General features: G+C 46.8%; 1 protein-coding gene across 1 annotated transcript in view; it reads right to left on the bottom strand.

The window, feature by feature from the left end:
- Positions 1-11,484: 11,484 nt before the first annotated feature.
- The window catches only part of Mipep (mitochondrial intermediate peptidase), a 107,528-nt gene continuing 104,633 nt past the window's right edge, over positions 11,485-14,379 (bottom strand). The window contains exon 19 of the mRNA XM_021181536.1: positions 11,485-11,729. Within this exon, the coding sequence (XP_021037195.1) occupies positions 11,632-11,729 (98 nt within the window). The 3' untranslated portion in view covers positions 11,485-11,631. The remainder of the gene's footprint in view (positions 11,730-14,379) is intronic.

Raw genomic sequence — 14,379 nt, 5'->3', positions numbered from 1 at the left:
TTACAAGCCTGCTGGAGCCCATCTGCACCTGAATCCAAATAACTCAAGATCCTGAGATAAATGGCTAGCGGACATCAGCAGGGAATGCCTTCGGGGTGAGAATGCAAGCTGATTATCATTTTCTCAAGGGAGACTTTGGAGCGTCTGAATAAAGTCATCTCTGCTTTTTGTTTAAATTCTTTTAATGAGACCCTCCCTGCCCCCCATTCTGAATGCCAAGAAACCTTGCCTTGTCTTGGTCCCATGCCTCTACTAACTTTTCGAGGGCTTTTCCTGAAATCTCAGTGTAACCTGTATCATGGATTCGCTGCTGTGCTTTTCTCTCCAAAGGTTCACATTCTGGAAACCTGTCTTCCAACGTGACAGGCAGTGCTGGGAAGTTGGGGAGCCTTTAAGAGGTGGGACTAAGTGGGAGGTAATTAGTCCATGAGACTAACAATATAGTTTCCTTGGGATCCTGATTAGGGAAAGAACAAGTCCACCAGACTCATACATGTTTATTTAGCCCTAGAGAATGAAGGGATGACCTTTGCAGAAGACTGGAACTGGGGCAAATCGTGGTAAGCAAAAAAATAAGCCAGGCTCAAATAAACAAAACAAAAACAAAAAACCAAACAGGACCAAACAACAACAAAAAACCAAACAGGACCAAACCAAACAAAAACCCACAAAAACAAATAAACAACTTCCCAAACACCCCCAAACCAATACTTCATACTTTCTCTCTTAAGGGACATCTAGACTGGACACACATATATGTCATGGAAGTAGGTCAGTGGAACGATATGGAGGGAAGAATGGGGCAAGCAGAAAGAGGGAGGCTGAGGAAGCGATTTCATAGATTGTGAACTCTTACTATGGGACTTTTCTGCACATGGCTGGTTGCTCTGCCAGTTCTCTGCCATCGTGTGATGCAGCCAAGAGAGGATTCTGGCCAGAATGCCGACAGTGCACTCTCCACCAGAAATCTGAGGTCAATGAACTCCTTTAGAAAGTGTCCAGCCTTGAGTATTTTGTTACAGTAACAGAAAATGGGCCAAGATAATCACTTCTATGTATAATAACCGATTTACATCCTGTAAAGGAGATATGGGTTTATTTTTCAGGCTTTGAAATATCTGCATATACATAATGCAATATCTTAGAGATGAGCCCTAAGTTTCCATTTAATATCATGATGCCTTGTCAGGAAGAACACAGGAAGGCCATTACACTCTCAGGGAGCAGCCCTGGGTCACACTTCTCAGCTCTTCCACCAGCCTCGGCTGGCAGAACCTGGACTTGAACAAGCTCTCACCGTTGGAAACCGGAGACAGCAGGAAGCCATCAGCCCCAAGAAAGTTAATTATCTTTGGTGTAGTCACCTCCCTCTTGAGAGAATAGGGCTGGGCAGCTGACCATTCAATGAAGCTAAATTGGCCTCCCACTCAAAGAATAGAATACAAGAAGCAGGCGGCAGGAATTAAAGGAAGATAATCAGAGGAGGTCCAGTGTGGAAAAATGCAGAGTATTGCCCTGAGGAGGACAGGATCCCAGCACAGTTATTAATGTCAGGGAGATAAAGTACTGGAATTGTAAACACAGAGAGGCCCCCAGAGGACTTAGAAAAGGCCAGCAAATAATACAGGAGCATGCAATGCGATCTGGCTGGAGCAGCCACACGAAACACAAAGCATTCTGAATTGTGTAGTTGAAATAGCAAGCCATGGCCTGAGACAGCTAGAGTGCTCCCTGTCAACCCCCAGGGACCTCAGTCATGGCCTTCACAAAGAGCAGAACACAGGTGAGTTAGTAAGAACTGGAGAGAGTGACCACAGAGGGACAGGCATCTGACATCTAAGAAAACCTGGTGAACGTGGCTGAGGAGACCAAGCTCGAGGACAGGAGACCATGACCAAGAGGTCTGCGGATCTGGACAAAAGGGTGGCTAAGCCACAGGAGACACTAGGGAGGCCTCAGATCCATGATATGTCTCTTCTACAATAGGTCATAATGTCCTCTGAGAATCCAGAGTGTGCTCCATGGGAAAGGGACAAGTCTTCACTCTGTCACTGTATGGCACTATATGGGAATGCAAAGGACCCAGTTCTCTTCCCAGCCTGATTCACCAAGATCCCACTTCTGGGAGACACTGCGATCAGGGGCCATAAGGATGGTCCATTTCTCTTGGTTCACCTGATCTTCCTACGGCTTCCTGAGCTGTATCTCCTGCCCAGGGTTCCAGTGATGATGGATGGATGAACAGGATGCAACAGAAGGCAGAAGGGCAAGTCCCGGGGGTTACAGAGGAGAGTGGCACAGGGTCTGATGGCATAGGGAAAGGAGTAAATCCTGCCAGTCTCCAAGGTCACTCAAGGTCACTGCCAGGAGGCAGGCTGATGCCTGCTGTACCTATGACAGCCCCAGGCAGCAGCTATAAGTGACTTGCAGAGAGAGAGAGAGAGAGAGAGAGAGAGAGAGAGAGAGAGAGAGAAAGAAGAATATTTCTGGCCCCAGGTCACATATCTGAGTTCTTTCACCAGCCTCAATAAGCAGAACCTGGACCATGTGAACAAGCCCTCACCATCTGAGACAGAAGGCACCAGGTAGCCGTTTGCAACAGGTTGGTCCTGATGGATTCCATTCCCTCTTTATCTCTTTGTAAGCACCTTAGTAGGCCACGGGGACAGTGATGGCAATGAGAGATGATTTCTAGGTCTCTGATCCCAGAAGGAAACAAGAAGTACAACCACTCTGGTATGGATGCAGGAGCAGGTGGCCTAGGCCACTGAGACAGAGCAAAGAAGCTAGAAGAGTCCTAAGGTGAAGGCCAGAACATTTCTAGGCATGAAATTCAACTCGGGGCTGAAATCCACAGGTGCAGGACTCACACTGATTTCAAAATGGTCCTCCCTTGAAAGATGCCTGGGCTTCTCTGGGCTCCAGCTTCCTCATCCACAAAACAGGGTTAGAAGTAGTAACTTAGGCTGGAGAGATAGCTCAGAGGTTAAGAGCACTGTCTGCTCTTCTAAAGGACCCAGGTTCTGTTCCCAGTACCCACATGGTGTCTTACAAATGTCTGTAACTTCAGTCCCGAGGGATCTCATAGCCTTTTCTGGTCTCTGGGCACTACATGCATGTGATAACATGCATATAAATAAAAACAGAACACGTCCCTTAAACACTGCCTGCCTCCCAGGGTGGTTACAGGGTGTACTGGCTATTTTTGTGTCAACTTGACACAGCTGGAGTTATCACAGAGAAAGGAGCTTCAGTTGAGGAAATGCCTCCATGAGATCCAACTGTAAGGCATTTTCTCAATTAGTGATCAAGGGGGAAAGGCCTCTTGTGGGTGGGACCATCCCTGGGCTGGTAGTCTTGGGGTCTATAAGAGAGTAGGCTGAGCAAGCCAGGAGAGGCAAGCCAGTAAAGAACATCCCTCCATGGCCTCTGCATCAGCTCCTGCTTCCTGACCTGCTTGAGTTCCAGTCCTGACTTCCTTTGGTGATGAACAGCAGTATGGAAGTATAAGCCGAATAAACCCTTTCCTCCCCAACTTGCTTCTTGGTCATGATGTTTGTGCAGGAATAGAAACTCTGACTAAGACACGGGGTTTGTGTTAACCTGGTATAGCATGAAAAGGTACAGTCTCAGCAGTGTGAGTTTCACATTCCCAGGCCCAATCAGCTAGATGGAAGTACTCATGAAGAACTGGTTTCTGCGCTGCACGGGTGCACAGGCACCACGGTAAACATCTGCATTACATTTGCATTGTGCTGGCTGTTATCTGCACACATCGGACACTGCACTGTGTGTTAGCGGCTAGGTGGACCCTGCTCCTTTTTATGATAGGACCTCAAGCACTTGAGACCTGTGACAGTCTTTCTTGATGCCGAGAGCCAACTGTACTTCTTCAACCCCAGGGGTTGGTTGTCCCTTCTGTCCTGTGTGCAGTGCACCTGGAGGAATTCCCTTTGACTTAAGTGGGACCAGGAGGCAGGAGGCCAGCCAAGGACACAAGGAGAGTAGAGTGAGGAATAGTTCTCTGCATCTATTCCCCCACTTAACAGTCTATTACTTTTCTTCATTGAATGTGGAAGTATTTTGCAATTACATAGTCTGCAAAACTAAAATTAAAGCCCTCTGGTATTTTCAGATTGCATAATTCAATAGCAGAAGGAAGCTGTTGCTTAAGCATGTTTACTTGTGGCCAAAAGAACAAACAAAAAACAAATGTCAGTTTAATTATTTGGCTCACAAGATGCACAATACTATGGCAGCTGAGGGGGAAAAAAAAGAGTTCTACAAAAATATGTCACCACAAGATGGTAAAAATAGCCATCAAAGCAAACTGGGTGGATGCTTTATTGTTTGTGGTGCTGGGGAGGGAGCCCAGCCCTGCACAGCTGTCCTTAAGTCAGACCCTGGTCACTTGCAGCTGACACCAGAAGACTCATGAAGTCCATCACAGAAGTCTTCAGCCATTTTTTAGGCTCTAGTCCTGGATGTCACGGCACATGCGACAAACATGGATGCCACCCCTACACTTTGGCCACAAGGTCTCAGCAGGTCTCTTCCTTCCATAAAGAAGAAACCACTGACTTCCTTTATTGGGTGGAGAGAACCCAGAGCCCAGTGTGTCTAGCAAGCTCTCTACACTAAACTACACTCCAGTCCACAACTGATAGCCTAATTTTTTTCTTACAGTAAAGTGCACATATTATAGCCTTCCCCGATGTCATGTGGATTCCTCAGGGTTGCTAAACACTTTCCTAACGTGTGGCTGTCAGTTACTGTCTGGTTCCAAGGCCCTTCTTCCTAAGCTGAAACTTGGGACCATTCAAAAAGAAACCGGAAGCTACTGGTGTATATGTTCTAATGCTTCTTAATAGTATGCAGAACTCTGCTGGGTGTGGCCCAGCTAGCATGCACGGAGCCCTGAGTGTGAGCCCCAGCACCACATCAGGACAGATGTGGTGGCTCATGCCTGAAATCCCAGCACTGACGAGCAGAGTCGGGAGCATTGGAAGTTCAAGGTTGTTGGTCCTTGGCTACATAGGGAGTTTGAAGTCAACTTGGGGTACGTGTGGCCACTTGTGCTGGTAAGTTTTGATTGACAACCTGACACAACTTATGGTGGTATGGCAAGAGGGAACTGAAGAACTGCCTGCATCAGATTGGCCTGTGGCCTTCTCTATGACCGTTGTCTTGATTGATTGCTATAGGAGGCCCTGGCCCACTGAGTGGCACTATCCCACGGCAGGTGAACCTGGGCTACAGAAGAAAGCTAGCTGGGACAAGCCGGTGAGTAAGCAAACAAATGGTACTCGTCCACAGTTTCTGCCTCTGGGCTCCTCTGCCTTGGGTTCTTGCCATGACCTCCCTCAGTGGTGGATTGTGATTGGGAGTTTGTAAGATGAAACACCCTCACCCCATGTGTGTTTGGTCATGGTGTTTATCACAGCAACTGAAAGCAGACTTGAACACTGCCTCAAAAAAAAAAAAAATCACATTTATGTACATGAGTGTGTTCATGAGTGTGTGTGTGTGTGTGTGTGTGCGTGTGTGTGCGTGTGCGCACTCCCCATTCCTAAGCACTGCACATTGTATAACTAAGGGTATAAGGATTAAGAATATCCCAGGTAGGTCCCAGAGGGGTAGGGATACAGTCAATCAGAGACTGGAGTTTGGTCAGGAGTCCTGGTGAACAGGGCTCCTGTGCTCACAGGCCTGTATTCTTGACATCTCAGCGGTGGCTCCCAGGGGACCTGGAAGGCTCGCTCTCTGTCTCTGTCTCTCCACTCATCATAAAAGCTTTCTTCTCTCTTCCATCCAGCTGGCAGAAGATTAAGCGGAGAGCTTCAAAACAAGGCCCTCTCCATCCTAGGCTCCAGCTGCAGGCTTCCACCTGGTCTCAGGGTGTGCGGTAGCCCAGCAAGTAACGTCAGAGCATCTGGGGATGACTGTGTCCTTTCTGGACCCTCTGCATGGAGACTTCTGGGTTTGGATAGGACCTAGGTGTGCTGTGTTCTTAGCCATAACAGCTTCTTGTACCATCAGAACCTATAGGCCAGAGTCCCCTGGGCCTTTAATGACAGTTTATCCTTGCAGCCCTGGGCAGTACTCCTTTGTCACTGACAACAGAGGGACACGCCAATGTCCACAGAATAGGACTCCACCACGGCCAGGTATTATCATACTCATTAGGCCTGTTGTACTCCTAACCTGGGGCTGGCAGAACAAATCAACTACTTTCCAAAAAACCTAGACACCTCTGTCCAGATCTCCCAAGGACAATTCCTGGGTGCTCTGCCACCTGGAAGCTTGGCCACAGCCACTCTGGATGAGCTGTGAGAAGGGTGGACACATGCTCTGGGCTCAAGTGGATGCTGTCAAGGCCTGGGGAACTGCAGCCCCTGGCAGCCACAAGAGCTCTTGTCCCCATACCTGAGTTCTAGGTTCATGAGGAAGAAAAATCATTTTCGTGATTCCTGGCCTCTGTCAAGATACCTGTCATATGACTTCCCTCAGCTATCTCTTGTAACTGCCCCTCACTCCATGCAGGCTTCCCCAAAGAGAAGTCACTGTGTCAAGAGGTATTCAGGAATAAGGCACCCCAGCAGGGCAAGGGTTCTTGGGATGTCCAAGATAATTCAGGATGGCAATCTCCCAGCAATAGTCTAGAGGCCTCAATCTTTACAGGAGAAGCGTAAGCAAGAAGGGCTCCACTTCCCCCCTAAAAAGAGTTAATAAGTGATCCGGGGTCAGGAAATTCCACCCAAGATTTGAGCAGCAGCACTCTGCCCACACATTCCCACCAACCATTTGGGACTACTGGTCTCCCTCCCCACAGTCGTTCCTCATCCCTGATGCTTGCTGTGGGCTTGGGGGAGTTGAAGGCTAGCACATGGGAAGTCTTGGGTAAATTCCTCTCTAAGCCCCTCACCGTGTTAACAAACACAACTGGACTTTACTGCAGATGAGACATGGTCAGCTCCTTAACTGACTTGAGTGCTGTAGAAAGACACTGGCTCTTAGGAGTGAGTGACAATGTGGGGACATCATTCTCCCACCTACCATCATTTGACTCTACTTCAGCTCCTCATGGAGTAGAAGGGCACCCATCTGTTCTTCACTTCAGTGCTGCCGTCAATAAATTACACGAGACACTCAAGACCATATTATAAAATAGCTTCTCTGTTAGATGATGATGAAGTATCCTGAGAGCATTTAAGGTGAGCCAGGCTAAGTGGAAATGCTGGGTAGGTGGTGTACATTAAATGCCATGTCTGCTGAAGCCATTTTAGCTTACAATGGGGATATTGGGGTCTATCCCCATAATAAGTCCAGGGGAATCTGTGTATTAATCATGGGGCTGAGAGCTCAGGAGGGCCTGGGCTTTCAGTGACCCTGTCTGGCAGATTGTCACAGGGAGAGTGGGGGGTGGGGGTGGGGCAGAAGGAGCAGTAAGACCTTAAGAAGCTGTGGTGGAACCTCAACTCACAAGTTTAGACTGGGGTCTGGCTTCATTCTTTTCCTAGATTTGACAACAATTGAATGCCACCAGCCAGTGACCTATGGAGACTATATTGTTTGGGGGAATCATCTATCTGACCTCAAATATTTCAGATGACTCAAGAGTTCCAGGAAAGCCTGCCATGTAACTGGGAGGTCGGTTCAGAGCTTCATATCAATCCTGCTTTCTCTTCTCCCTATCCTCCTGGCTGCTCCAAGCCACTGTTATGCCCCCCCCCCCGCTCCCCCAGGCATAAACAGGGCAAAGACAATTTGTGCTGCAGACCTGCAATCGTGAGAGCTGCCTCCTTGGCTGTGGGTAAGCAGTTTTCTTTTTATTTGTTGATTTATGAGTTACTTAAAAACCAAACATGTCAAAATTAGATGGGACCCAGAAATAACCTAGTAAGAGACACATTTAAGAAGTGATAAAACATGACAAACTGGATGGGACCCAGGAACAGTGACAGAAGAGCAGGATTTGGCATGGCTCACGCAATGATGCTATGCAGTGATACCCTGGTTTTACCACATTTGGAAAATTTCGAATTCTGATCTCCACTTGAAAACGTTTGGTCCACTTGGCCTGACTTCCAAGCTTAGTGATAGACTCAGACTCCACTCTGGCTTGTGTTTCAGAAGGACCCAGGGAATATTCAGGAGTGGGACACTGAAGCAACAGTTTGCCTTCTTTGCTTTCTAGTCAGTAAGAGTGTGGCCCAGAGGCTCCTCCCTCCAGCTTCCTGTCCTGCCTGCCCTCTTTGGCATTCATCTATTTATCCCCTTGGAGAAAATCCAGTTGGCTTTGTCAACTGAAGCTTCTACTGGTGACCATGGAGGCTGCTGAAGGGAAGCCAAAGACTGCTGATTCGGAAGGCTCCCCTCCGATTCATTCTCAGAGGGCAGGAGAGACCTTGCGAAGGTCAGGTGCGAAGGTCAGGCATGTCTCTCTCACAAGGTCTCCTGCACACCTTCTGCTCCGTTTCCCAGACTTTGAAACAGCTGAGAAGAAATGAACACTCAAGAGAAGAGATTCTTCTTTAAAGTCAAGGTTTAAGTGTAGATGGCCCCAGTTTAAAAGTGGTTCATCTTAAGATGGTTCAATTTCATGGCGCCACATAATATGATTTTGAAACGGACTGTGGGATTCAACGTTTGAACCCTTTCTCAAACTAGACATGATCCATCCAACCTGCTTTGGACACTGGCAGAAACTGTGGGTCCCAGCCAGGTATAGAAAATGCTTCATCAATTAGACAAGCACACAGAAATATCATCCGTCACCAAACATTACCTTTTCAGGCCTGTCACCTGAGGAGGAGAAAACGAGTGTCTTACAGAGTCAGGAAGAAGACTCAGAGGAGAGCTCTGCCAGGCAGAGTGATCTTAATTATCAGGGAGGCCTAGACAATGGTGGCATACTGGACAAGCTGCTAACAGGAAGCACATGATCTCGACCCCTCACTGGTGGGTTCTTTCTGGAGTCATTCTCCCACAGTTCATCTACCGACACAGAAACGGGCTGTCTGGTTACCACCCACTATCAGCTGACAGGGCCTGGGGTCACCAAGAGGCAAGTCTCTCACATATTTGTTGTTGTTCTTTTCTAATTTTTTTTTTAAGATTTATTTATTATATGTAAGTACACTCACTGTAGCTGTCTTCAGACACTCCAGAAGAGGGCACCAGATCTCGTTGTAGATGGTTGTGAGCCACCATGTGGTTGCTGGGATTTGAACTCTGGACCTTTGGAAGAGCAGTCGGGTGCTCTTACCCACTGAGCCATCTCACCAGCCCCGTTCTTTTCTAATTTTAATTGAATCACTGATAATCCATTTTTAAAACTCTTAAAACCATATTTTAATACCTAATTTGTATATGTGTGTGTGTGTGGGGGGGGGCACTATCAGGGACTTCCCTCCAGAATAAGACAGTGACGGTCATTCCTCTACATGTCCAAATTGAAACAGAAAGAAACCTAAACTAAAACACATCCCACACAAAGGAAAAAGGATAAAATCACATTCTTAGGGTGTTGGTGCTTTTCCTAGTCTTTCATGTGTGACTTTCAAAAAAAATTAATACCCTAGGTCATTAAAATATACATTTCCCTTTGGCTTTATTTATTTATTTTTAATAAAAATTAATTGTCCACACATATACACCTGAAGGATTCACCATCAGTTGCCTGTGACTCATTTGCTGGCATAGACAGGCTAATCCCAGCCCGGGATCATCTCACTCCATGGGGTTGCTGCATGCATCCAATCTGGAGTCCTTCATCGTGATTTTCAGTCAGCTATAGCAACCTTGGGCGGTTACAGCATCCCGGTGTGGAGATGGTAGTCATCGATTCCTAGTTGAGTCCCTATAGCTACGGGGTGAGGGATGACTATCTGGAGGTACCAATGCATGGTCTGTGGGATGGACAGTTTGGTCTTTGCAAAGACCAAAGCACCGAGAAAGTAAAGCGACGGGCCCCAAGAACCAAGTGGAGTAGGGGAAGGGGCATTTTATGGGACCCCAGGACCTTCCCTTTTCCTAAATCCCTTCCCTTCCCTCCCATCGGTCCTCCCAGCATCCTCCCTTGGACAGGCTCTTTTGTCCCGTGGTTAGTTGTCAGCTGTAGCAGTTGCCAAGTGCTCCAGGAACCAGAAGCAGGCCTCTTAAAGAGGCTCTCCCCAATCTGCCTAAATTCCCCTGACTATCCCACACTTCTGTTAAAACCAAGACTGATAAAGACACAGAGACTTGGCACCCTGGGGACACCATAGAGCCTGTCACACACCTCTTCTGATGGCCCTGCAGCTGGCTGGCAGGTTGATGACTCCCAGGACATTTCCCAGAACAGAGCTGGCATGTGCGAGTACAAGCCTACAAGGATCTGATCTTCTGTTATCCAATCAGATAAGGAGAATAAACAGGGTGGGATGTGGCTCCACGTCTGCCAGGTGCTGGAATTGCAGCCCATTCAGTCACCAGCAGCACCCAACCCTACTCCTCCTGCTTTGATTGCTCTTGGCAGACTCTATAAACAGGCTCCCAGGAGCTTCCCGGGGTTAGTGTGGAGAGAGCCTTGGATTGGGAGGCTCAGAAAGACAACCCTACACCATCCTGGCTGTGGGAAGCCCACCTCAGTGGGCCAACCGCTCTTCTGCATGAATCCAGAGTCAGATGTGCACATGGCGGGTGAGATGGGTCAGTAGTTCACGAAGGGGCCCAGCACAGCAGGTCACTGAGGAGATCTCTGGGGCCTCATGAGCTTATAGGACACTCCTAGAATATGGGGACACTGAGTGTGTCCCAGGCTAGGAGACCCTCCTCTCTGCTGTGGCTGGTCACATAGCAGAAAGCAGGAAGAGGGCATTACCAGATACCACTTTGGAGTGAGAAGTTGTAATTCTTGACTTTAATGGCAGGAAAACCACCTAAGTCCATGCAATGACTCCTTTCGTCATGATGTAGCAACTCCAGAGCTGCCAATGGAAAGCAGTGGCTTCTGGGAAATGACAAACAAGGCTTGAACCTGTTTGTTTCCTTATGTATTCACGTCTTGACCTTCGTATGTCTCACTAACGTTATCTTCACAGTCAAGACAGCAAAGCCTGCATTCAAATCCTCCCTGGTCTGCACCCATCTGTGTAGAGTCTAAATACCCTGGAAAGACTGTTTATATCAGTAGCAATACTTGGGATTGGATTCTCAGTTACTGTAGCTGACAATCCAAGAGACTAGGATAGAGGTCTTAAGAAATGTTAGTGTTCCTTTAAAAGATAGGTGTGATCTTTTTGAGAACTCTTCAAATTGTCCTAACTTGCAACAATTTAGCATTCCATGGAGTTTCTAATGCATTCAATTAAGAGATCAACAGAATGGCTGCAGTCTGGACACAGCCACCACACAGGGAAGGGTGGTACTCTATAATTAGAAACTTCTGCGTTTCACAGATCCACTAAAAATCCTTAAAACTGCCAAGCAGGTGAGACACAGTGCAATTAGAACATACTATTTATTCCGAGTCCTGTCAATTTAAGGCTTGTCAGAAAATGTTTCCACAGTGACCGATGAAGCTGAAGTCAGCTTTCATAGCTGGAGGATCTGGTGACAAGGTTCTTATCCACGTGAGCCATGCTGCTGCTATTTAGAATCCAGGAAGAACGTTTCAAAGTCCAGATTCATGTCAGACACGAGGGCATCCACAAAGTCATCGATGGAAGGACACTTCTGCAGCATGCCTGTAACCAGAGCATCAAGACACTCACGTTAGCACCCTGAGACACCAGGGGCAGGACAAAGAGCCACCTTCGCACTGGGGGACACTGACTTCTAAAACCAGAGGTTGGCTCTACAGTCCCACCATGAGAGGACAATTCATTAAAGTCACAGGGCGTCTATGACCTGAGCTGTTCGTGACTTTAAAGCATTGCACTCTTTAAGCCGCACCTGGCTGAGTAACTTAGGCCCAAATGCATTTCCCAGGAATTCTGTTCCTGTAGAGATTACTGTCCCTTGTAATTACCAGATTGAATTTTTGAATTGTTATTGACCAGGATAATTTAAAGTTAAGTAGGTTGAATTGTAAGCACATTCTATACACTTCAACCCCACTGAGGTGTTAATTCTTGTAGCAGTCTTGTATCTGAGTCCCTCCAGATGTCTCTCATCATCAGAAGGGAAGACAACTCAGATCCATAGAAATTCTGACGGTCCCAAGGGGGTACCCAAAAGATGCCCCACAAATAAGACACACTGATGGATTCTGCATCTGTGAACTTCAGAATGGGTCTGGAGAGAAAGAGAGTCGTACAGGTGCCTTAGCAGTAGCCTTGGGAACAGGGTCTGAGGGAACATTCTAGAGTGATAGTTCTCTTCTGTAACTGGATAGCAATTCAGATTATACTAGTGTTAAATTAATTCAATAGAACCTAATAGATGCCTGAAAATTTTTACAATTACCCAATACCAAATGGCCAGCCTTGAAAACATACATACAAGTAACATTATACAGATCAAACTGGTTATATTTAGAAATATATGCATATGCATATATGTATGTAACAACAGTGGGAAAAAAAGACGCCATGGATTTGTAAGAGAGCAAGGAGAGTATATGGGAAGGTTTGGAGGGAGAAAAGGAAGGGGGTATGATGTAATTATATTATATTCTTAAAAAAAATAAAAAGAAACAATTAAACAAATTACTAAAAGAAGACTTAGTTTGAAACTTGTGCCTTTTAGAGGAGAAGCACAATACTGGAAACCTACAAAAGCATCTGTTGTGTACTAATTTGTCCAGGATACAGGGTGAGGCTAGAAGAGGTCTCAGGAGGACAATTTAAGGCTCTGAAGTAGAGCAGCAGGGGACCAGAAGGGGAGCCCAACTGGGCACAGAAGGAACAAGACCGTATGGACAACCACGGGCCAATGTGAGCGGCAAAGAACAGTCACTGGGTAATGTCTGAGGTGGCTGCAGTCAGCAGTGAGAAGAGACCTGGGATTGCAGGGATGGTTCATGGTCTACAGACAGGAATGAAGTCATTCCACATGCGCTGTACACGGTGTGAGGCACAGGTAAGTAAAAACTGCTCCCAATATACGGAGTCTACTAACTAGGCTGGTGTGGCTGAAAGCAATAATAGTATTTTCATTTTGAGCTTCAGATTAAATAAAGTGTTTCTACTCTTTCCGGTTCAGATTTTAATAGCCCCATCTTGAGAAAACAGGGACAGAAAATTACACCATGATGCCTTTAATTGTACAACTTGAAGCACCATTTTCTTCTTTACAGTAAAACAACTCTCACGGATGAAAGCAGCTACTGTGCTTGTCCAGCTGTGCAGTTAGTGCGAGCATCCTGGTCTCACAGTAGCATCTTCTGCATTGCCCCTTCCAGATGCAGGCAGGTACCATAAGCATGTGTATTTGATTGGACAGCAGGGCAGGGCAGGGCCCTCCCTGGGTTCCAGGTTTCTTGAAGCAGAGCCCGTATGTTGGAAAATCTTTAAGCATCGTTTTCAATCATTACACAATTTTCTTTTAATATCCAAAACATTTCTATAATTACATGGCTGCTTGTTTTAAATTAAATGGCTGTAACCGTCAGAGGGTAAAACCATTTACTCAGAGCCAACCTACACAGGTTAAGTGTGACCATCCTGTGTCTTTGAAGTGGTTCACTTCAACTCTATAACCTGCCAGCATAAGTGTGACCTGGCTGCATCCTCGGAACAGAGCTACTCAATATACACCCTGTGCCAACTGCCCGCCCCATACCATTCGTGCACCTCAAATGGTGACTGTGGCAACGAGAGAGAGAGAGATACAAACATCTTGGTTTTTCCTCAAAAAAATCTTGTGGAGCTAAATGGTTTGGTGATTTTGTCTGTCATGTGACTGTTGAAGATGAAAGTGCAGGAAGGAAGAGCCTGGGACTTGGAGGATCAGGCAGAGTAGCCTCTGGGTACACAGGAGTGCCAATCAAAGGACCAAAGAGAACTACCCAAGTGCGTTACAAGTATCAGCATGACCTGATCCCACAGACAGAATTAAAGACAAACCCAGTGTTTCAGACAGTTTCACAAATGAGAAAAACCAAAGTTGGCTCTTACATTTATCCGTCCTGGTTAGTTTTTAGTCAACTCAACACAATCTGGGAAGAGAAAACCTTAACTGTTAAAAATGCTACCATCAGACAGGCCTGTAGGAGAGTCTGTGTGTGTGTGTGTGTGTGTGTGTGTTGGGGGGGGGGCTTTCTTAATTAATGATTGATGTGGGAAAGCCCAGACCACGGTAAGCGCTGTCACTACGGAGAAGTATAAGAAAGGTAGATGAAGCCAGGCGTGGTGGCGCACACCTTTAATCCCAGCACTCAGGAGGCAGAGGCAG

The sequence above is a fragment of the Mus caroli genome, chromosome 14 (assembly GCF_900094665.2).
Source record: "Mus caroli chromosome 14, CAROLI_EIJ_v1.1, whole genome shotgun sequence".
NCBI classification, from domain to species: Eukaryota; Metazoa; Chordata; class Mammalia; order Rodentia; family Muridae; genus Mus; species Mus caroli.
Note: the sequence above shows the minus strand (reverse complement) of the source record. Positions and strands in the feature narration are given on the sequence as shown.